Source organism: Photinus pyralis, unplaced genomic scaffold, assembly GCF_008802855.1.
Source record: "Photinus pyralis isolate 1611_PpyrPB1 unplaced genomic scaffold, Ppyr1.3 Ppyr1.4_LG5, whole genome shotgun sequence".
NCBI lineage: Eukaryota > Metazoa > Arthropoda > Insecta > Coleoptera > Lampyridae > Photinus > Photinus pyralis.
In genome coordinates this window covers 46,782,619-46,805,528 of record NW_022170596.1, presented here as the reverse complement: position 1 = coordinate 46,805,528, position 22,910 = coordinate 46,782,619, and the positions used below count along the sequence as shown (strand labels likewise).

The 22,910-nt window shown below is 36.7% G+C and overlaps 3 protein-coding genes across 4 annotated transcripts in view; 1 reads left to right on the top strand and 2 right to left on the bottom strand.

Annotated features, from left to right (window-relative positions):
• The window catches only part of LOC116171497 (midasin), a 126,117-nt gene extending 114,458 nt beyond the window's left edge, over window positions 1-11,659 (bottom strand). The window contains exons 1-6 of the mRNA XM_031488363.1: window positions 11,529-11,659; window positions 11,269-11,480; window positions 8,492-8,722; window positions 7,937-8,444; window positions 4,608-4,771; window positions 3,619-4,563 (exon numbers count right to left, since the gene is read on the bottom strand). Coding sequence (XP_031344223.1) covers window positions 3,619-4,563; window positions 4,608-4,771; window positions 7,937-8,444; window positions 8,492-8,722; window positions 11,269-11,480; window positions 11,529-11,627 — 2,159 coding nt within the window. The 5' untranslated portion in view covers window positions 11,628-11,659. The remainder of the gene's footprint in view (window positions 1-3,618; window positions 4,564-4,607; window positions 4,772-7,936; window positions 8,445-8,491; window positions 8,723-11,268; window positions 11,481-11,528) is intronic.
• A 50-nt stretch (window positions 11,660-11,709) lies between these two features.
• On the top strand, window positions 11,710-13,617 carry LOC116171499 (ATPase WRNIP1-like). Its single transcript, XM_031488366.1, has 4 exons — window positions 11,710-12,721; window positions 12,767-12,917; window positions 12,998-13,427; window positions 13,475-13,617. Exons 1-4 carry the CDS (start codon window positions 11,937-11,939, stop codon window positions 13,546-13,548), a joined length of 1,440 nt encoding a protein of 479 aa, XP_031344226.1. The 5' UTR covers window positions 11,710-11,936; the 3' UTR covers window positions 13,549-13,617.
• Window positions 13,618-15,478: 1,861 nt separating this feature from the next.
• On the bottom strand, window positions 15,479-21,079 carry LOC116170911 (DNA topoisomerase I, mitochondrial). 2 transcript variants are annotated; one of them, XM_031487465.1, is made up of 6 exons: window positions 20,893-21,079; window positions 20,164-20,635; window positions 19,854-20,110; window positions 19,529-19,806; window positions 17,010-17,664; window positions 15,479-16,890 (listed from the first exon to the last, which is right to left on the bottom strand). In XM_031487465.1, exons 1-6 carry the CDS (start codon window positions 20,932-20,934, stop codon window positions 15,868-15,870), a joined length of 2,727 nt encoding a protein of 908 aa, XP_031343325.1. In that variant the 5' UTR covers window positions 20,935-21,079; the 3' UTR covers window positions 15,479-15,867. The 2 variants fall into 2 exon arrangements, with proteins under 2 accessions (XP_031343325.1, XP_031343324.1); XM_031487464.1 differs by having other exon boundaries at window positions 20,158-20,635; window positions 20,893-21,072.
• Window positions 21,080-22,910: the final 1,831 nt, after the last annotated feature.

Here is a 22,910-nt window from a genome sequence, read left to right as displayed (position 1 = left end):
TGCATTTAATTAAAACTTGATTGACTTTATTGCTATGTTTTTTTTGTTTATTACTGAATTTGATTGATCCCGGAGGCCATCGAGATAAATCTCGTCCGAAGTATTCCAAATAAATACGATTACATGAAAAACGCCACCTTTGTTTCCAGGGGCCCTCGCCAGTAACTATTCCAAAAAAAAGATACCCTTCAACCACGACAGCCAAGCGGTTACTTCCTCGTTTCTTGAAAAGCGAATTTTGAAAAGCGAAAGTATTTTTTACTGCAGTCAATGAAATGAATAAGCACACGCGCGAAATGTTTATAATAAAACCGAAAGTGGTTAGAATCGTGTCAATGGGTTTGTAGTTCGCATACTAAATTCAAATAAAATGTTCTGAGAATCTATCCATCGTAGAGGCTTGCGGTAAAAAAAATTTATTACTAAAAGGGCCACGAGCAAAACCTGGAAAATATTTTTAAGTTTCTGAAATGACCGCTAGGGGGCGTACCTGCAATCTGGAATGTAAAAAGTGATTTTTCTGTGAATTCCGCTATATTAACCTAACAAAAAAATGTCCGGTCTTTGAAGTTATATAATCTGACCAATTTTTGTTTAACAATTTTTCCTGTATCTCTAAAAATGAAGTGGTGGGGGATATTCAAAGGTTTCCGTAAAGAACACCCTGTATCTTCGAAACGGCTGAGCCGATTTAAATAAACTCGGGTTAGTTCAAAAGAGCTATTCTTCAGCTACAAATATTAAGGAATATGAGGAACAATCGCATGTATGGTGCATGCCATTCATCATGCCTAAATTTTTTTTTTTTTCGTAAACCATCACCGATAGCAATATTCATCAAGAGACAAAAAATGCTTGCAAGTAAACTGTCTATCAATGTCTAAAAATTCAGAGCCGTCAAAATAGTAGTTAAAAAGTTTTAGACCTCTTCAGATGTGGATGGTCAGTATTTTACCACCTACATAGCAACTACAATCAAAACGATGATATCACAAACACCCTTTTTACATTAGACATTCACATCCCGACTTTCATTTTAATCGGCAAAACCATTTTCAGATAAAATAAAAAGAACGATTTGTTTTTTGAATCTTTGGCGGTAGATAGCGCCTTAACGAAGCACTTTTGGATAGAGGTAAGTAGGGTTAAATCGTCCTATTTTGATACCAAGAACCCCTGGTAGCGCGTTGTACAGACCTTTTAGGGACACCCTGTATATATGTTTATATCGTGATGGCCAGCATTTCGAGCATTTACGGCGGCATTAAAAGCTTCCTTTTTTAAATCGATCCACCTTAGGGCCACAAATTATATAAGAAAAATAATTCCGGAAAAATTATCTTAAAAAAATAAAATTTTGAGAGTATAAAATTTTCTTTGGCCTAAATTTTAGATTAGGAACAAGATATCGAGATGCGGTTTTCGCGAGCTTGTTTAGGCATCATTTAGCTACTTTTTCATTTAAAAAAATCGAACCAACGCATTTAATGTTTTTGAGAAAATTAACCATTTCTGTCGGAATTTCGAAAAAAGCCCTCAAGCGGCGATATGTGAAACTAACAAAACTTCAAATAGCATAATATTTGTAGCCGAAGAATAACTCTTTTCAATTAACCCGAGTTTGTTAAAATCGGCTCAGTCGTTTCGAAGATACAGGGTGATCTTTACGGAAACCTTTGAATACCCCCCACCACTTCATTAGAGATACAGGAAAAATTGTCAAACAAAAAAGGTTCAGATTATCGTCGTCTTCAAAGAACGGACATTTTTTTGTTAGGTTAATATAGCGGAATTCACAGAAAAATCACTTTTTTAGATTCCAGATTGCAGTTACGCCCCCTAGCGGCCATTTCAGAAACTTAAAAATATTTTCCAGGATTTTCTCGTGGCCGTTTTAGTAATAAATTTTTTTACCGCAAGCCTCTACGATGAATAGATTCTCAGATACAGTACCTCGCATTCTTAGTTGGCCACCCTGTGCATGATAACTCGCGAACGGTTTCGAATGTTCCAATCCCGTATATAAAGAAAGCTATCAAAAAAGATTCAAATAAAAGTTGCAAGATTCGATGGGATAAATTCAATGGTTGTAGAAATTTTTTTTCAAAATGGCGGTTTTTATTGGCGGCCATATTGGATTTTTACGTCACTCGATAGACAAAAAATTACAAAGCCAGCGATACTAAACACTTAAGTACTTCATTTGGGAATCAACCTTGCATTTTTGCCTCGAAGTTTACAATGTATTTCTTATGGCAATAATTCCATGGATGATTACGATTGATCTCAAATTCGTTCGTTTATTGTCTCAATTTTGTCACCATCGACACGGCCATGGAATTATTGCCATAAGAAATACATTGTAAACTTCGAGGCAAAAATTCAAATACTAAGTGTTTGTCCACTGTTTCTACACTCATTGAATTTATCCCATCGAATCTTGCCACTTTTATTTGAAACTTTTTTCGATAGCTCTCTTTGTTACTAAAACATTTGAACTTTTTAAAAATGGCGATTTTCACTTTTTTTGAATTATCTACGAAACGATTTATTTTTTTAAATATCACATCGAAATATCCATTAGCATTAAAAACTACACAACATTATCATTTTAACGGAGCCTGTAAAATAATAACAAAGATAGCTATGTTATCCTACTCAATTTAAGACACCCTGTAAATGTTGCAAGTTTATTTAAATCTGTGCACGCGATTTACTAAAAAAAAAATAATTTTTGTGCAATTCTGAGAAATCTTGTACAGGGTTGCGATTTAATAAAGGATAAATTCAATAAAAAAAAATGAAGGTGTGTTCGAAAATACGCTCGCACACGTTGATTAGTATTTTAAACTGCGCTCTTTTTGATCTAATAATATTTTATACAGGATGTCCCTCACAGAATTAGTTAGATTTTCTCCGTAACTATTTAGCCAATCAAAGTTTTAAAAGGTGTTCCAAAGAGCTTTATGCGTACTCTATTACCAGGTAATGTTAGTTCTATATGCTTATTTCGTATAGCCCCTGGTTTTCAAAAGGTCCTTCAGCCTTCCTGAGAGTATTCCGGCCCTTATAGAGAGCTTTTGGCCTTTCCTGAGGGTATCAAGTCATTTCTTGAACTTCACTGGCACTCACTCAAGAGTATAAAAGCCCAAAGGCTCTATGGAAAGTAGTTTTTTGTTGTTTTTTTTGTGATATTTAATGCAGGTAGTAAACTTTGCATTTCTGTATAATGTATTTGTGTTTTATTTTATATTTTTTGTGAGTTTCAATCTTTGATTTTGAAGTTGACTGGATTTAACCTTAATGCAGGTTCATGTGTTTGATACCGTTAACCTTTTGTTTGAAATCACGTTCATTTTTGGTGTATTGTTTGCTAGATTTTTGTTTGTTTCGATTACCCGGTTTTGGTCCTGCTTACCTGACCCATTGTTCACAAAACTTGTTTTTTTAACATATACGTCACCTCTCAAAGCGTACATACTACATATTTTGTTAATATTGTTGTTATAATTTTATGTTATGCATTCATATCATTACAAACAATTAATTTTAATTGTCCTCTTAAATTCTTATTTGATTACACTACAAGCCACAAATAATGAATAGTACAAAACCTACCTTGTGACGTCAGTACGGCGCTGGTGTGCTTGGCCCAATTTATCCAAAGCCGCCAGACAACTTTTCATCATCATCTTCAATAAGATCGTCCATTTCATATTCTTCGAGCAATATTCGATGTTCTCCAAAAATTCCTTGTTATCTTTAACACTGAAGTACGATCGAAACACTTCCTCAAACTCCTTCCGAATCGGCGACACAACAAATTTAAAATCGACAGGCTTATATCCGCCCAACAAATCTGACGAGTCGGACTGCTGATTCATATTGATGACGACTAATTTAACACCGATAATGTGCGCGAGATACTGAACTGCGGACGTTTTCCCGGTACCGGTCTCGCCGACGAGCAAAACCGGTTCCCTTAAGTTCACACAGCAGATAATTCGCTCCAATAAGCACGCCGAAGGTCTGGTGAAACAGAAATTCAAACGTGTGTCGGAGAGGGACTGCTGCTTTAATAGTTCGACACGATCACTCTTGATCTTCTCGACGGTTAAACTAAAGGTCGGCTTGTACAAGTTGCAAAAATAATCCGCTTTCTCGCTTATGATCCCTAAATGAGTGGAAATAATGCGAGCCAACATCAATCGATGCGAGAACTCCGAGCATGAACAACAAAATACGTCAATCCCATTCTGTAAGACATTCAATGCGGATACTTGACTTTTTACATCAAAATCGATAACCGCTCGTGTACACCATTTAAATAAGTCACGAGTTGACACAAGTCGATTGGATCGATTAGTGGAATGAACTGTGAACTTCTCAAAGGCGTCGACCATTCTGCTCGCTATCGTTCTCAACGAAGGGAACTTGGTTTGGATGATGACTTGAAGTTCGTCAGATTGCAATGGGTCGACGTGAACTTGTAACACATTTTTTTCAAGTAATGCTATCGCGTTAGTGTGCACCTTTTGGTAACCGCTCACAGTTGATAGTAATCTGAAACAGGACTCTTAATTGACGTTTTTGAAAGTATAACGTACCGTTGCGTCATAAAGAGTTTAAAACCGGGAGCGACAGGAACCGAATCTCTATACCCTGGGACGGTTAGTTCACCGTTTTCTAAGAGTGCCATCAGAACTGATGCGATATCCATGTTTGCCAAATCTATATCCTCGAGCAACAACCAACTGCCATCCATTACAGCCTTTAAAAAATTAATTCTTAAAATATAATTACAGTGGAATTATTCTCTCAATAGTGTTTCAATGTATACAGGGATGTTTATTAAAAAGTAGACATAGGAATTAACGTGAATGGTCTCATGTATGGTTTTTCTCTATGTCTACTTTTAAATGTCAAAATCTCTTCTGAAGGGCGCCTAATTTTATGCAACCAAAATTACTTCTTAAAACAAATACAGATCTGGCTGTCATATTAATTAATTTGAATATTTTTGCTTCCGCTTCACAGAAAATAAATCCCAGCACTATACCAATTGACAATATCAATGACTTATCTGATAGTCTTTAACAATAACAACTTTTTCCTCAGTTGAATACATCGCACCCGAACGAAAATAAAAATACGGAAGGCAAAGCAACAATATTCAAATTAATCAATTTGGCTGCCAGATCTTTATTTGTTTTAAGAAGTTATTTTGGTTGCATAAAATTAGGGGCCCTTCAGAAGAGATTTTTTTTCTTTTGAAAGTAGACATAGGGGAAAGCAATACACGTAAATCCCTATATCTACTTCTTAATAAATAGTACTGTAGATGTAGCTTTAAGTAATCAAGAAATTTTTGGGTGAAACAAAGTAGGTAGATAATAAGCCAGAAAATAAACGAAGCTATTATCACGCTTTAAAGAAAACAAAAAAATTCCGATTACTTCTATAGATTTCGTTTTTATTTTTTTCTCATTGCCACTTTTTGAGCTCCACGAGACACGATTGAGATATATTCAACACAGTGTTTCGTTGTGTAGAAATTATCATCAACTTCATTTTATTATACTGGGTGTCAACGAATCTATTAGACAAGCCATAATGACTAGAGTAATATGTGTTACCAAAATAATTATTGGTAGAGGGAAATGGTAAGTGAAGAGGAGAGTTTTCGCATATTTTTCTCTTTTTGCTCACTTTCTGTTTCATCGGAAATGGTCCAGATTTTGAATGTTTAAATGGAACACCCTGTATATTTTTACATTTTTGGATTTCTGAGACAATTCCCCATCAGAATGTGACCTTTTCAAAAGTTTTTACGTCTACTTTCAAAGCCACTTTTAATATTGCATCTAGGTGGCCACGATCGAAGCCAAACTAATCTAAGGACCTTAGGTGATCTCAAAAAATTACAATAACAAAGTTTTAGTGGCTAATATGAGACAAAAATTGGCAAAATTACATTTTCGTATCTAACTAGTATTTTCAAATGGCAACCCTGTTTTGCCAAGCACTTTCCGAAAATAGGATTTTTTCAAATCTAACGATACTAATTTATTATTTTTATTCAAAAATGAAAATATACAGGGTGTTCCATTTAAAAACTCAAAATCTGGACCATTTCCGGTGAGAAAAATATGCGAACTCTCCTCCATTTACGTGTACCAAATCTCATTTTGATCCGAGGTTGGAACCGGAACCGAAAAAAAACGGTACAGATTGCATTTATAAGACTAAAAATATGTCAATCAAACTTAAAAAAATATGTTTATGCAAAAGACCAATGTACTTTAATTGTGTGTAGTATTTATTTTCTATAATTATTATTAAAGTTATTTAATATATCCAAAAAACACAATTAGAACATGTATTTATTCTTTTGTGAAAAAGAAATACAATTCTACAAAATTGACTGACAGAATATTATTCATTCTAAAAACACGCCAACTTTAAAATATATAATTTTTGTTTAAAATGGCAATTAACATTTTTACTTTAACAATTATTCATAATTTATATTTCTTAATAATAATTTTATTTATGTTGGAACCCTTAAAAACCGAAAAAAAAATTAGAACCGGAACCGAAAATTACTGAAGCCACAGAACCAGAAGTGGTACAGGCGAGGGTACAGGATACCCTTAAAATATATAGCCCATATACATCATTTTAAGCAACTTTCAAACAATAACATTTTTATTAGTCTGTATTGTATGTGTTGGCAATTTTATGAAGTAATGGCTCGGCGGATTCGGTTCAAATTTTGGATATGTGTATTACGTATAGAGAAACGAAAAATAACAGGCCGGATTTTTATAAAAAAATTTGGAGCGCGGCAACGGTATCGGATTTTTTTTTCAAAAAGCAACCTAAAAATTGTTATTGAGGTATTAGAGAGGCCTTATTTTTCTGTGTACAACCTACAAAAATTATGCCAGGTTTTATTACAAAAATTCTGAGGCAAAAAATGTCAAAGTTAAAAAACCTAAAATATTCTTTTTCGGCAAAACTAAATTCATTCTAATTAGGAATTACAATTATTAAATATGTATTGCCTTGTGACTGTATAATCAAAAAATTAACAAAATCAATGGACGAAATTTAAAAAAAAATGAGATGTGTACCAAGCGGTCACCCATCCAAGTACTGACCAAGACCGCCAACGAGAACCAGTGTTTTCAACGTGGTATTGCCATTGGCGAGAAAATTACTGGTCTAATATATGGCACACAAAAAAAAAAACTGGAGACTGTTGGTTTCAACAGGATGGTGCACCCGCACACAAATCAAAAATCGTGCGATAATACCTATCGGACAAAATTTTTCCACCACATTTTTCTGATAGGTATTCTCGCACGATTAAGGCGTTGTGCGCTGGTCCACCATCCTGTTGAAACCAAGAGTTTCCAACTTTTGTTTTTTTTGTGCCGTACATCGTTGTATTCGTAATAAAAAATTCTACTGAACACAGTATGTACTTTTTTTATGAGCCATATAACAAAATAAAGGAGATGGATGATGCATGATGATTTCTCCAAAACAAAATGTTATATTGCAAAACTCTCAACGGTGTCTTGTAGAGCTCAAATAGTGGAAATGAGAAAGTGTTTTTTATTTTTCTGCTCAATTAATATCAGAAAAAAATAAAACAAAATCGGCAAATTTCGGTTTTTCTGGCATATCGTCAGAAGTAAACAGAATTTCCTGGTTTTCTTTAATTCTCTTTAATTGCGTAACTTTTCACTGATTGTACCTGCACAACATGTTTGGCACTTTTGGAGACAGAAAAACAATCATAATAAAAAGGATAAATTGTATGTGCTTATTATACCTCATTATTCTGCCTCAAAAGACAAATTGTTCACAATATGCATGCACTTATACAACCCTTCAAAATACACATGCATAGATCAGAATAGCATACCTGAGTCAGCACGCCCGGCTGCCACACGAACTCCCCGGGAATATCGGTACAGCCATAAGTCCCGAGTAACATTTTACTGTCGGTTTGATCACCGAGCTGCACCCTCACGAAATTTTCACCCGCCACTCTTCCAGTTTTTTCCGCTAAGTATTCGACGAGAAACGTCTTCCCCGAGCCGACGGGGCCTTGCAATAAAATACCCTTCGCGCCCACCACTCCTAACGCTAGCCTCCGTAAATTGCCAAGTGTCGATTTTACTTCTACCAGCCGGATCGAATCAGCCACACCGCTCGAATATACGGGCAGGTAAACTCCGCCAACGCGCAACACACTGTCATTAAGAATGAATTGGTCATCGTGTTCGTAGATTACGTCTTCATTTGAGTGAACAGACTGAGAGTGAACCGAGCATTTGTTTACTACTGCCTCTGAGAGATTGCCATCGATAACTGCATCGAACTTGGCTTCGTTCATTCCCAGCAACAGCCGCACAATTTGGTAACAGTGCCTAGGCAAACTCAATTTAGCGTTGGCTCACATGGAACCAATACTCACCAACGAATAATTTCGACTTCGTGTTTGAAGTATTTCTTAATAAAGCCAGACCAGGGCCACTTGGTTCGGAAGAAATCGGGCGCTCTTTTGAGTAAATTATGGCATAATGTAACGATGTCAAGATCGCTAACATCACGGCTTGGCTCGTGTTTAAGTCTTTTTTTAGGGGGGTGTTGATTTAAATCACACTCGAAGGGAGAAGGGTGCTTTTCGAAGTAGCGCAGTGTAAAGCTGGAAGGAATAGCATATTTTGTAAATTGTCTTTAAAAAATGAAGAATACATGCATACAATACAGGGCCGGATTATAAAGACAATAGATGTCCTAAAAATTGGTGCACTTATTTATAAATACACTTCAATTTAAGTAAGTGAGCATAAATATTTCAATTACAATTTGTGAATGTTTCTATTTTCGAAATATCTCTGCTTAGAAAACAGATATCAAAATGCGGTTTTCACGTTTTCATTTTATTTGATATCATATAATAATTACATATGTCGTTCCATTTGAAATTTTCAAAAAAACCTGCCAAGCATATGTTAATGTCACATCGCGCCCTCTACCACTCATCACATTTACTAAAAAGACTCTATTCATGTAAAATCTGATTCCACAAAGAGAGCTCTTTCCAACAAGACCTATGATGTGAAAATTGGTTAAACCATTCAATTCTACTTCCCCCATTCCTCATATTTTATGAGCTATAGCAATATGTGCTGCATCAAAATGATACAAAATTGCGATGCATGTATTTTTTATACATGTTTGTTGGGTATATTTTTCTACTTAACCATGAATCGTACGCCCTCTAACGGCAAACCTAAAAACTTGAAAATAACTTCCAGTGATTTCTCTTGGCCTCTTTTATTAACAAAATTTTTTTCCCGAGGTTGCGCAATTAACACTTCCGTAGATATGACCTGTGACCATTATCAATGGGACACCGGACACCCTGTACATCAGACACTACTCAGAACGTAAGGTTTTATCCATTTAAAAATAAGTAATGTCTAGCAGCTCTGGGATCTTACTCTATTACGATGATCTGCCGTTTTAAAAGTTTTTGTTTAAAATATATAGGGTTTTCAATTTAAAAATATGAGGTAAGTACGGAGGAAACTCAAAAAATTGTCAATCTCAGAATAAACCTATGTTTTCTTAGTTAAGGAGATATAAAAAGATGTTTCTTACAAGTGTCTTTATAATGGCTGTTGAATTATCTGTCATTTTCAAAATAATTATACGAGGTCAGATAAAAAAGTTATAGGACCTAGTCTCATTTTATTAGTGAAACGTACTGTATATTTTATTCTCTCGGGAAAACACTTTTTTTTATTAATTTTGGTGCGTAGAATCCAAAACAATTCGTACTTTTTCGATCAGACTTCTCAATCAAAAGTTATAGACTAGAAACCAATTTCGAAATAAAATTCAAAGGGCCGTAACTTTTGAACTAGTAGCCCAATCTTGGAACTGTTTGAAATTATGGATTCTACAGGCCACATTCTATAAGAAAATTTGATCTGATCTGAGACAATTTTTTTTCGGGGCTCAAAAAAAGGCAGTGTATAACCTTCCTTGTTTACCAAAAATCGACCGCACCAAAATTCCTCGGGAAAACATTTTTTCTTATTAATTTTGGTGCGTAGAATCCAACACAATTCGTACTTTTTCGATCAGACTTCTCAATCAAAAGTTATAGACTAGAAACCAATTTCGAAAGAAAAGAGCATATTAAATTCGCTTTCCAAAAATATAACACTAAAGAAATTAAAAAAATTCAATATTAGATTTTTCAAAAAATTACTTTGTTTTTTTGTTTTTTTATATCATTTGTATTTTTTTAATAACATCCCTATTTATTGTATTATATATTCAAAAAGAGAATTTTAATATGCTATCTTTTCAGATTAAAATATACAGGGTGTTCTATTTTTAAAATAAGAAACCGCCATTTTGAAAAATTGTTGTATACGCCCATTGAATTGATCCCATCGAATCTTGCAACTTTTATTTAAAACTTTTTTCGCAGCTCTTTTTGTTACTAAAATATTTGAACCTTTTAAAAATGGCGATTTTCACTTTTTTTTCCAATTATCTACGAAATGATTTATTTTTTTCAAAATATCGCATCGGAATATCCATCAGCATCAAAAACTACACAATTTTGTCAATTTAACCGAATCTGTAAGTATAATAATAACAAAGATGGCCATGTTATCCTACTCAATTTAAGACACCCTGTATAAGGTTTGTTAATGGTTATATCATAGTCGCTACAGTCTTGGGCCCTTTTTGTAGGACAGACAGTATATTTGATACATAATATATTCGAGCGGTCTTAAATACTCTTAATAATACCTACACCGAGTTCTTGTTCGAAGAATGGGAATGACAGTACATTTTTGGTAGGTGACCACTCTAAATTGAAAGTGGTGCGTTTCGGAAAACAATATGCTATGATCTATGCCAAAAATCGGTGTAAATTCAAAACCAACCAGCAATACAGACGAAAATGAGGGTCAGTCTTCCAAGCATATAAATGTGGTAGGTATCTTGTACTAGTCCATTATTTTGTAATCGCAAAATTTGGCAACAATATACAAAACAGTGAAGAAACAATGGGGATTTACAATAATTTTGCTATGGTTACAATTATTGCCACAATTGTTTCTATGGTTATTTCTACTAATCCGGTTAAAGCGGTTGAATTATCGTAAATCCCCAGTATAGTCAAGTCTTGGTGTTTCATGTACCTAAAACGGACGGACGTACCTGAAAACATCAGGGTGAATGTCGATCACCCTTGATAACGCAACACAGATTTGTATATGCCGCTGGTGCGCAAACGGAAGATCGACTACATTCAAAATGATAACGATAAGTTCCTTTTTAAAGTATTCCGTAATGCTCAAAGTATATTTCCGTTGCAGCCACAGAGAGCCGAGCTTCCTATAGATCGCTCTCGCATCACTTTCTGTAGACTTCTAGAAGAAAAGGAAGAAAGTTAATGGAACAAAAATTACTGAACTAACCTCTAAATCTACAGAATCAAGAAGATTGTTGTTTGTAGTTGTGGCAGAAAAAGTACGCAGTCGGTTTATGAAACACGAGGTGAAAATGGAGCTCGTCATTTTATATATTTTCAAAGGATTTTCCCTGGAGTTGTCTTTTAAATTGGAAAAACACGTGGGAAATATAATCGAAACTTGCACACTTCGACCACAACACGAAATGGACCAATCAGAAGCCCGCAGAACCGAAGTTGCACGTGTGCCGGTGGTATGGGTAACTTGGTGTAGCTCTCTTTGTCTCACTCGCTTGTAAAATGAGTTCGTCCTGCTCGCACGCCAGCATGTAAGAAAAAATGGTGACGTTTATCCAAAATTTGAAATTTTCGAGGTTATGTAGTGTCAACATAAACAAAACTGCTCATTTTTGCAATGGAAACTTGTCCTATTTGCTTCAAAGATTTTCAACTTACCGAACTGGAAAGCCATGTCAACAAATGTATATTCCTGAATTCATCGGACGCAAATGGTAACCCAAAAAAGAAGCGGTCCATATCGCCTCCTGCTTCCACGTTTCCTTCTCAAAGCTCATCTTCAGCATCACCCGTTAAGAAGCAAAGAAATCGCTCCCCAAACGTAGACAAAGCGATGTCCTTCGTAACACCTTTAGCGAAACAGGTGCAGCCGCGATCCTTGGACGATTTCTTCGGACAAAATCATGTCCTGGGAAAAGACACGGTACTGCGATCGCTTCTGGCAAAACGGGAAATCCCAAACATGATCCTGTGGGGACCGCCCGGTTGCGGGAAAACCTCACTGGCCAACGTCGTTCAGGAGATCTGTAAGGAGAATCCGTCGAAGTTTCGCTACGTCGGAATGTGCGCGGCCAACTGTGGAGTGAAAGAGGTGCAGGCCATAGTGACTGCGGCAAAAGGCGATTTAAAATTCGGCCGCCGAACCGTGCTGTTTATGGACGAAATACATCGGTTTAATAAACGGCAGCAAGATACGTTTTTGCTGCACGTGGAAAAGGGTGAAATTACTCTGTTGGGTGCTACAACTGAGAATCCTTCGTTTAGTATTAACAACGCTTTGCTTAGTCGTTGTCGGGTGATAGTTATGGAAAAGTTAGAAAGTGTGGATTTAGTTTCAATACTCGAGAATGCAGCTGGACGGTTGGGGATTCGAATTGTGCAAAATGGAGCTGAATGTGAAGGGTAAAATACGTGCTAAATCCGTTGGTTTGCTTATAATAATTGCAGGATTAACATTGAGAAATCCGCTCTTGAGTGGCTAGCCGACACAAGTGATGGGGATGCCAGGATAGCTTTGAGCAATTTACAACTCGTTTTACAACATAATACTGATGAGAATGTACTTGTAACTGTCGATATGATAAAAGATGGAATTAAGGTACTTAACACAAATTTCTTCATTACGTCGAAGAGTCCGAGTAAAATACATATATGCCTTGATATTTCAAATAATTTTAGAAGTCACACATGCTGTATGACCGTAAAGGCGAGGAGCACTACAACATAATCTCTGCAATGCATAAATCAATACGGGGATCCGACGATAACGCCGCCTTATATTGGACAACGAGAATGATAGTCAGCGGCGAAGATCCCCTCTTTATCGCCCGCCGGCTGGTGCGCGCCGCCAGCGAAGATATCGGCAATGCAGATCCTCGTGCGTTACAGCTAGCAGTGAGCACAATGCAAGGTTGCCAATTGCTAGGCATGCCCGAGGCGGACGTATTGCTGGCACAGTGCGCGATTTATTTGGCGCGCGCGCCCAAATCGAGAGAGGCGGATTCTGCACTGGCAGGAGCCAAGCAGCTTATCGCGAACTGTAAGGGGCCGCAACCGAGTGTACCGATGCATTTACGGAATGCTCCGACAAAGTTAATGCAAGATCTAGGTTGGTATTGGAAGGGTTTGTTAAAATTTTAATTCAATTTGTTGTAGGTTATGGGAAATTAGAGCTAGGCAAGAAAAGGACTTATATGCCCGCAGGATTGGAAAATGCCAATTTTTTTTAAAGAAATTTATAGTAGGCGAGATTTATAGTTTCGTCATTTTAAGTTAAGCTATTATTTTTATAGATTGGAATTGAAATTATAAAAATTGTGATAACTTTATGAAACTTTCAGAGGATGTTCTAGACACCCTAAGGTTCAATTTCAGCTATGCCGCCACCCCCGCAACCCCGGACGGCACTTGCTATAGCGGGTTTCTTAAGCGCAGGGTAGCATTTCAATACCAGCCCATAAAATGGGTCAAAAATGTATGTCCAGGGTTTTGTTTTGTATTTTCTTACATCTAGGAAGGTTGAAGGGAATTGTCAAATACCCAGGGAGAATTTATTTAGGGTATTTTACGTGGTTTGCCTATTTTTAAGGCGCTTTTAACAGTGCGGACTAGGGAATGCAATCCCGCAGCAAAATCTCAATCCCGGTATTTGCGGAATTGTTAGATGTTAATCCCGCGGGATCCCGGTATTTGCGGGATCCTGCAAAACTTTAAATAAATTTGCAAATAAGCAATTCTGTGCGGTTAACTTCTGTATTAAAATAAATCGCTAATTATCACAATATTTAACAAAAAAAGTACCTTCGGCCTAACTTAGAACTCAAAAAAACCTTACCTGTAAAGCACAAAAAGTCTTCTAAAGTGCCTCAAAAATCATAGTACATTTTTAACAAAAAAAGTTTACAATTATTCAAAAAATAATTCGCTGTTATCAATTTCATTAACAAAATAAACAGTCCCCTTGGTCAACAAATTCCTCAGTCCCGCAAATCCCTTGATTTATGTGCGGGATTAATCTCGCAAAAATGCTGCGGGATCCTGGTATTTCGGGATCCCGCAATCCCGGTATTGCATTCCCTAGTTTCTAGTCTATAACTTTTGATTGAGAAGTCTGATCGAAAAAGTACGAATTGTTTTGGATTCTACGCACCAAAATTAATAAGAAAAAGTGTTTTCCCGAGAAATTTTGGTGTAGTCGATTTTTGGTAAAAAAGGAAGGTTATACACTGCCTTTTTTTGAGCCCCAAAAAAAATTGTCTCAGATCGACCCGGAAAAAAATTTTCTTATAGAATGTGGCCTGTAGAATCCATAATTTCAAACAGTTCCAAGATTGGGCTACTAGTTCAAAAGTTACGGCCCTTTGAATTTTCTTTCGAAATTGGTTTTTAGTCTATAACTTTTGATTGAGAAGTCTGAATAAATGGCAGTTCAAAATGTACGGAGTCTTGCAAGATCTGTAGAGCAATTATAGTTTAAAGGCCCGGTTTTTGAATAGATAGATTAAATCATATATATAAGATGGATTAAATACAATAAGTACTAGTGCGCCATCTCCATGGCAATCGTTACACTTTCTATCAATAATAGTTTTAAAAGTCTAGTTGAGATGTCGCCACCTACGCAACTTCTTTTAAAATTTCATTTGAATTTATGCGATTAATAGCAACGTTGCACTTATTATTCCTTAAATGCAGTGCCGTTTTTAAGTTTTTCGGGGCCCTGGGCCATTCGTTCGTGGAGGCCCTCCTTACCCTCAATAAAAACGGCAGATTGGGGAGATACAAGCAAATCCCTAATTTGAATATGGGCACTCCACATTTGCGTAGCCTGGTTTGTAGGCAACACATCATGCTCAATGAACAGAAAACATTTATAATTGCAATTCGCAACTTCTTATGCATAGGAGTTTATTTAAAGCCCTTGGAAGAACAATTTCAATAACAGGTACATTAAAGTGAACCGTTTTACAACAACTTTCACACGAAGATCACACAAACAACACATTTTTTCGTGATTGCAAACTGCGTAACACTTTTGCCTTATTTCGCTCAAACATTTATCAATCAAGCAATTTGACTATTAATGGCTTGTTGCAGATAATGAAATTACAGTACAATAAAATTGTTTATTTATTACCTCTAACAGTAATAATTGCAATGTTGGAATTATTCTTGTATTTCATAAAATCTGTAATATACAGAGGGCTACAATGTTTTTAACATTAATTCATTAAATAATAAGTTCTTGGTCTTCCTGCGATAATTAAACATATCAGATATAATAAAACACTCGTACCAACTTTGAATCACCATTAAAATACAACTACACAATATAAAATGAAATGTTTCACTAAATTAAAAGGAATTCAATTGACATTCTTATTTAGTCACTTTTTCAAATATGAAAAATTGCGATAATCTGTATATACAAACAACTTTTCTTTAAACATCACATACGAAGTCGAACCTAAACACCTAGAAACAATGTTCCACACTACAATAAAGAAAACTGAATTGGCTAAAGTAAATACAATGAAGTACGTCGAAAATTAAAACCGATAATCGGGACCTGCCATGTCGATGGCCCAACGGAACTTGTCGCGTTGAGTTTTGTTGTAAATTTTCTCAATGGGGACGTCGTACTTTTTGCACCAGGCCACGCTAATACGAGGATCCAAGTAGTTCAACTTCGACGTCCCCAGGGCGATTGTCTTATTTTCATCCCTGTCAGTCTCTTGAATTTCTAACTTCGCGAGCTGCTCCTTCATCCTCTGCAGCATCTTCTTCTTCTTCTCGTAAACAGTCTTCTCCTTCACACTGCCGTGCTTTGCGTCTCGTTGAGCATCTTTAACTTGCCGTTCGGCGTCCTTAATCAAGTCCTTCTTGGTGTCAATTTTCTCTTTCAATTTTTCCATCGACTTCTGGTGACCTTTCGGCACGGCGCGCTGATGGTTACACAGTATAGCTACCGCTCGATTGGCACGGTTATAAGAGAGAATTTTCTCGGAGATGGAATCGTCTTCGTTTGTGAGTTTATCCAACTGTTGCTGTAAGGTGTATGAGGCGTTGTAAGTACGAAACACTTTAGCGGTCAATCCGTCCATTAACTCGTTGAGATGCTTATTTAAGATGCTCGTATTTAAACGATCGAATAAATCGTCGCCATCCTTTTTGTTTTCCATGAATAATTGCAAGTTTTTAAATACGCGTTTTTCGACCGAAACTTCATTATAATAGCGAATCGAATCTTTACCTAAGAAATCGAATACGACGACGTTCTCCTTGTCGTCTTTCTCTTTGTGTAATTCGATGTGTTCCACTCGTAGAGAACAACAACCGACTGTATCCGCTTGATCTTCATCCTTTTCGTTTCCAGCTCTCAACGCCAACTTATCGATGAAGTATAACGCGACCGCCCTTTGTCTTATACGCATTTCCTTTGATTTCCAACCGTCCTTGTACTGCTCTCGTATTTTATTGATCGATTTGTGTAACTTGCGGGCGGTTTCGTACTTTTGCCAATCTTTCTCGCCTTTTAACTTTGAACTCGGATTTAACATGACATATTTCACCTGGTAAGAAAAAAAAAACGTAAAATGAGTGTCACCAAGAGACCAAAAAAGCAAAAAGAAAAACAAGCAGAACCCGACACAGAAAAACTACGCAAAAAGGAATGTTACATCTATTTCACCTGATTTTGAACATTTTCCGTCCACGACGCTAACCACGTAACTGCAGGATCGTGTCGCACCTCCCTCCACTTGTGTCCTTTGGGCGGACTAGGAACCTTCGCATCTTTACTGCAATTTATAATGATATCCTCTGCGATAACGCGCTTCTTTAGTTTGCCCATCTTAGGATGTTCACCGCGACCTCGGAACAGACCTGGCGGTTCTATTTTAAAATTGCCAATTTTCTCTGTGTGACCGTCGATTTTACAGAAACCGTATTCCTTAATGATCTCTTCGTTCTTTGTTTTCAAAGCCAACTTTTCCTCCTTTGTACGATTGCGATTCTTCTCCGCCACTTCCATGAAATACGCGTGCATATCCTTAAAATTGCACTTCTCTAGGTTCGTTATCACACTTTGCTCCTTTTGCGTCATCACTTTCCGCCAATCTTTGAAAAAGTTGTCGTTAAAGATTTTCTTCGTGGTATAATCGTGATCTAACATTTTGGCGTAAAAACCGGCGACTTCCTCGGCCTCTTCAGAGAGTGTAATGTGTTTGCCGTTATAATAAAATTTCACGTTATCCGGTAGCCTCTCGTAAGGTGGCGCAAAAACGGGTCCCTTGTGCTCCAAAAACGTCCACTTTGTGCCGTCATTTTTCTTTTCCTCCTCCCACCTGAAAATAAGAATTACATTTTTAAAAATGTCTCAAATCGAATGGAATTTTACCTCCTTTATATCTTACTTTGTGCAACATTTGCCGAAAGCAACATAACCTTCAAAATATAAATAAGGGGGGCCACGTGCTTGGCAAATTATATTCGCGAATACCGTAATTAAATTACTTTTTTGTAATTTGGAAGAGATTTTTCGCATATTTCCAATGGAAAATGTGCCACATTACAATGTAAAAATAATAATTAAGGAATGGATGGCTGCCATGATGAAAAATGATTACATGGTTGCCAGATTGTGTAATGTGTATGAAAAAAATATGACAATAACCAGAGGCGGACCGTGAATTTTGGGGGCCCTGAGCCATCGCTAGAAGAATTTAAACAAATTAAGCTTTAAACAAAAAATAACAAATAAATAAGCACTCACAGTTAATGACTAATAGTTATGTTTAAAATGGCATAGCAACTTTGAAAAATAAAGTTTCTTTTCACAAATTAAAATCGAATCCTGATACACTCCCAACTATAATGAAAAAGTTGGAAATAAAAACAGGTTGTTTTGCACTAAAAGAAATTCAAAATTTCTCAAAGCTCAGAGGTATTTTGTGCGTTACTATAGCACTAATGTCATGCATCACTTTCGCAAATATTTCTTTGAATACCAAAATACTGCCATGAATAAAAAGTGATTCTAACTTAAGAAATATCTATGAATTCCACCCTTAATGCTGGCTTGAGATAATAATAAACCAATTACCAAAGTACGATTATTTTTGAAATCTCAAGAAAAATCATTCTTATTCTCAAGGAGCATTGATTTTTGAAGCACTAAACTACTACGATACAAGGAAATTGGGGATTTCATTCAAATTATCGAATTTGTCTTTTCCAAAAGTTTTTTATTTGTGGCTTACATATACAGGGTGGTGACTTGCGTCGTGCATCATAGGGATTTCAATGTAAAATTAATAACATGCGATTATTGGCTCCCCAAATTATTTTAGAGCAAAAGTGTATTAAGGTTTTTGGTAGAAACAATTTTTTTACCTAAAGCAACCGTATTAGTTTCCAATTTTTTGCATAATAAAGACGGGAAATTGGAAGAATAAAACCCGCATCTTTTTCAATAATCTGTGATGCCATGGAATTTTATAATATAAAAACTACGCCAATATCCGTCATGCCATGGACTGTCTGCTATAAAACAAATGAAATTCTATCAAAAACTATTATAATTAGAACAGCAAATTCAACATAAAGAAAGACCAAATTACTAAAAACGTTTTCCTAATATAACAATTTACAATAAATGTTCGAATAAGTCACCATTAACTGCAAGAGAGTAACTAAGACGATCATAAAATCCATTTCGAACTGCTGCTAGTTGTTAACTGGATATCTTTTTGTTTTAGAAAATTCCATGGCATCGCAGATTATTGAAAAAGATGCGGGTTTAATTTTTCCAATTTTCCGTGTTTATATGAAAAAAATTGAAAACTAATACGGTTGATATGCGTAAAAAATTTTTTTCTTCAAAAGACCTTAATACATTTTTACTGTAAAATAATTTGGGGAGCCAATAATCGCATGTTATGAATTTTACATTGAAATCCCTATGATGCGTTACGCAAGTCACCACCCTGTATATAACACTTTTGGGAAAGACAAACTCGATAATTTGACTCGTAACATCCCAAATATGGATCCACCAATACAACATTGGGAATTTCAGTTTGACGTTGGCAGATGTGGCAAAAATCTTGTACAAATCTATCCCCTTATTAAAGATTGCGCAAGAGACTTCCACTACAAAATATTCACACAAGATAAATAATGAAAATAATCATCAGAAAAAAAAATTACCATTTCCACACTTCCTGCTGCTCTTCCTCCTTTTTTTTCTTTCCTTTCTTTGGACTTTCAATCGTCACCTCCTCTTTAATCTTTTTCTTCTTCTCTTTTTTAATCACCTTCTTCTCCTCATATTCGTCATCATCATCACTCAATGGTCGCTTTTTCCCCTTCTTCTCCGACTTCACCTTCTTTTCTTTTTTAACTTTTTTCCGTGACGACAAAGGCACGTCATCATCTTCGTCCTCTTCTTCATCTTCGGATTTAATCTTCCTCTTCGAGCGATTGGCCTGCACGCGAATTTTTAGAAAAGAAAAATTCAAAATGAGCGACATACCAATGGAATGTCTTCGTCACTACTCTGAGATTCTTGCGGTTGATATTCCTCTTCCTCCTCCTCGAGCTCCTCTTTAGGTTCGTCTTTGAACTGTGACAAATTGTAATCACAGCTGCTTGCAGCCGAGGCGTTCAACTCGCTTTCGCTTTGTGATCGACTGTCCTCTTTGATTACCAATTTTGGTTCATCCTCATCTAAGGAATCTTCTCTAGCGGAGTCCGTATCCGGCTTCACTTCGACTTTCACCTTGTGATGTGCTGTAAACGAGCCGGTGAGTGAAATCGCTAGGATGCAAAGTTCTTACCATTACTCTCTTTTTCGCGTTTCCTCTCTTTGTCTTTGGAATGGCTTTTCTCCTTGTCCCGATGTTTATCCTTTGAACTGCTGTGCTTATCTCGAGAGGAATTATGTTTGTCTTTGTCATACTTGTCCCGCTTCTCCTCGCGCTCCTTATCCTTGGAACTGCTAGATTTGTGCTCCTTCTCTCGGGAACTTTTATGCTCCTTGTCCTTGGATGACTTCTTCTCTTCGCGATGTTTATCTTTGTCACGATGTTTATCCTTCTCCTTATCGCTCCGGGACGATTTATGCGAGGAAGAGTGTCTATCTTTGTCCTTAGAACTGTGTCTTTCTTTGTCTTTACTCGAACTTTTGTGATCCTTGCTCCGATGCTTGTCGCGATCTTTCTCTCGGTGTTTATCCTTGTGGTCGGATTTGTGACTTTTGTGTTTTTCTGGATAACCGTTAGTTAAACCATTTAATTGCTGGGAACCGCTTCCATTCTGGAAAATTAAAAAATTATTTTAAATATTTTTTTTTTCAATTTCATTTCGTAAAATTGGTCGAAAAATCGTATTTTAAAAAAATTGTAAAATATCCCGTCCTTTCAATAAGGAACGTGGGACTTAGTCTCTGACGCCATTTTGGGACTTAGAAAATTTTCGCTTGCATCGAATGCTACAAGTAAAGTGCACGTTTCTAATAAAGTTACATAAAGACATGCGACGTAATTAAAAAATACGATATTATTCGCACTTACTAAAGTAGAATTATCGTTCTTAGGCGAATCGTCTACTTCCATATCTTCCAGATTGCACGTATTAACAAACACCTCAACGCCACTTGTACGACAGCGAGGCACTCAAAGACCGTTTATTTCGACAAAGTACCGAAAGCGTTCTACTGCGCATGATCCACGGGATGGCAATAACCTTTTGCGCATTTTTTATTCGGAATATTTTTCACATCATAATACCGTATTTACCCTAGTTAAATTGTATCGCACTGATAGTGGATGCAATTTTCGAAATATACGAATAAATCAACCCCCATTTATGGCCTTTTTTGTCGTTGAAAATAAGAAAAAACCCTCAACACAACACGGCTTTTACTGTTTTAACTGGCGTCGCACGGTTGCTACGCAACGCCATCATACAGCGTTGCCACCCGTGGCGGGAATTTAAATATTATTTAGAATATGTAAATGAACTATTTCGTTCCCCTACGGATCTCAATTAAGCATTTTTAATTATAAGAAAAACTTGAGAAAAATGAGTTTTTATAGAGGATTCTGTGTCTGTTTTTAATTTTAAAAAGAATCTACACATCATTTCCAGTGGATTCTGGAAACTATAAGGACACAAGTTCGTGTATATAAGGGCCTTCCAGATGGAGAACCATTTCAAACTATTCTGGTTCCTATATTTTCCACGGCTCCTCTAGCGTTATTTCTTTCAAATAGTTCCTATGGGGGACCTCTAGAAGCCTTTTAGAGTCTTAGAAGGCTTTTTCAAAAACACTACTGCTCTTCTATGGTTTTTTACACGCCTTTTAGTGATTTTTAACACATTACAGAGCACTACACCGCTAAAGAAACTGTTTACCATGCCGCTTATAGAGTGGCCTCCACCGCCGCGAAGTCTCTGACGCGCTTTTTCTCAGCCTCACCCCCTTTATTCGAGAAGTGTGCGAATATCTAGACTGTGATATTACCCTTCCACTTCAACAGCTTCAAACAGGTGTTTTTATTCGGCACTTACATACGTCGACTCTTCTAAAATGTAAGAAGTACCTACGCGTCCCAAACCGATTACCTTCAAAGTCCAAAGGGTGTTTTACGCACCTCTTACGGTAACCCTCCCAATTAGCAAAGGGGCCTTTCTTTTCAAAATTGAGGCGCCTGTCGCAGTCATACATTCCCCAGCTAATAAGCGCCTTTAGATTATTCAGATCCTGAAAGTATTACCACCCAGCAGGTTATATGGGGTGTTTTTTGTCTACCAAACCTCTTACGGCCAGTCCTCCATCCAGCGAATGGCGTTAACAATCAGAAGATGCTACTTGAGCGCGAGGTGCTCTCGCCATGGACGTTTAAAAGTCTGAGAAGTACCGTAAAAGGCCATTGGCGTACTTTGCCCCGTCAACACATATATCCTTTCGATATCTGCCCCATGTGATGTCTCCGTAACATGCATATGGGGCTCGAAAAAGTACTTTCGTAAGATAGCAACCCTCCCCACTTCTGGAGGGCGCTAGCACCGCCTAACCGCCGCATTTCCATGTTTTTCATAATTTCAAAGGTATACACACACAAAAACGCAACGGAAAAGTACGTTAGGCGTCGAATTTGTAGCCAAATAACGCTCGCCTTACCTTAATTAATGAATTTTGGTTCGACTTTAGACTTACGGTAAGTATTAGTACACAACAGAAATGTACTTACGTCAGACAAACCAATCTCTTCAAGTAAACTATCATAGGAATCCTCCACGTTAAGTTCATTCGTAAACTGAGTATTACTGTCATCACTACTTACATCAAATAAGTGATATAAACTATCAAAAGACTCCCTCGGATATAATTCGCTTACAAACTTAGATACGTCGTACGTACAACTACCATCGCTTGATACTGATTTGCAACACTCCTCTCCATTGACCCCCATCACAGATTCTCCACTCGTAAACCATTGTGAATCCAACTGGGAGGTTTTGTGATTAGGTAAGTCACAATTACTTGATGAGCATTTTTTAAAATTGCGATTTTTGAAGAGACAGA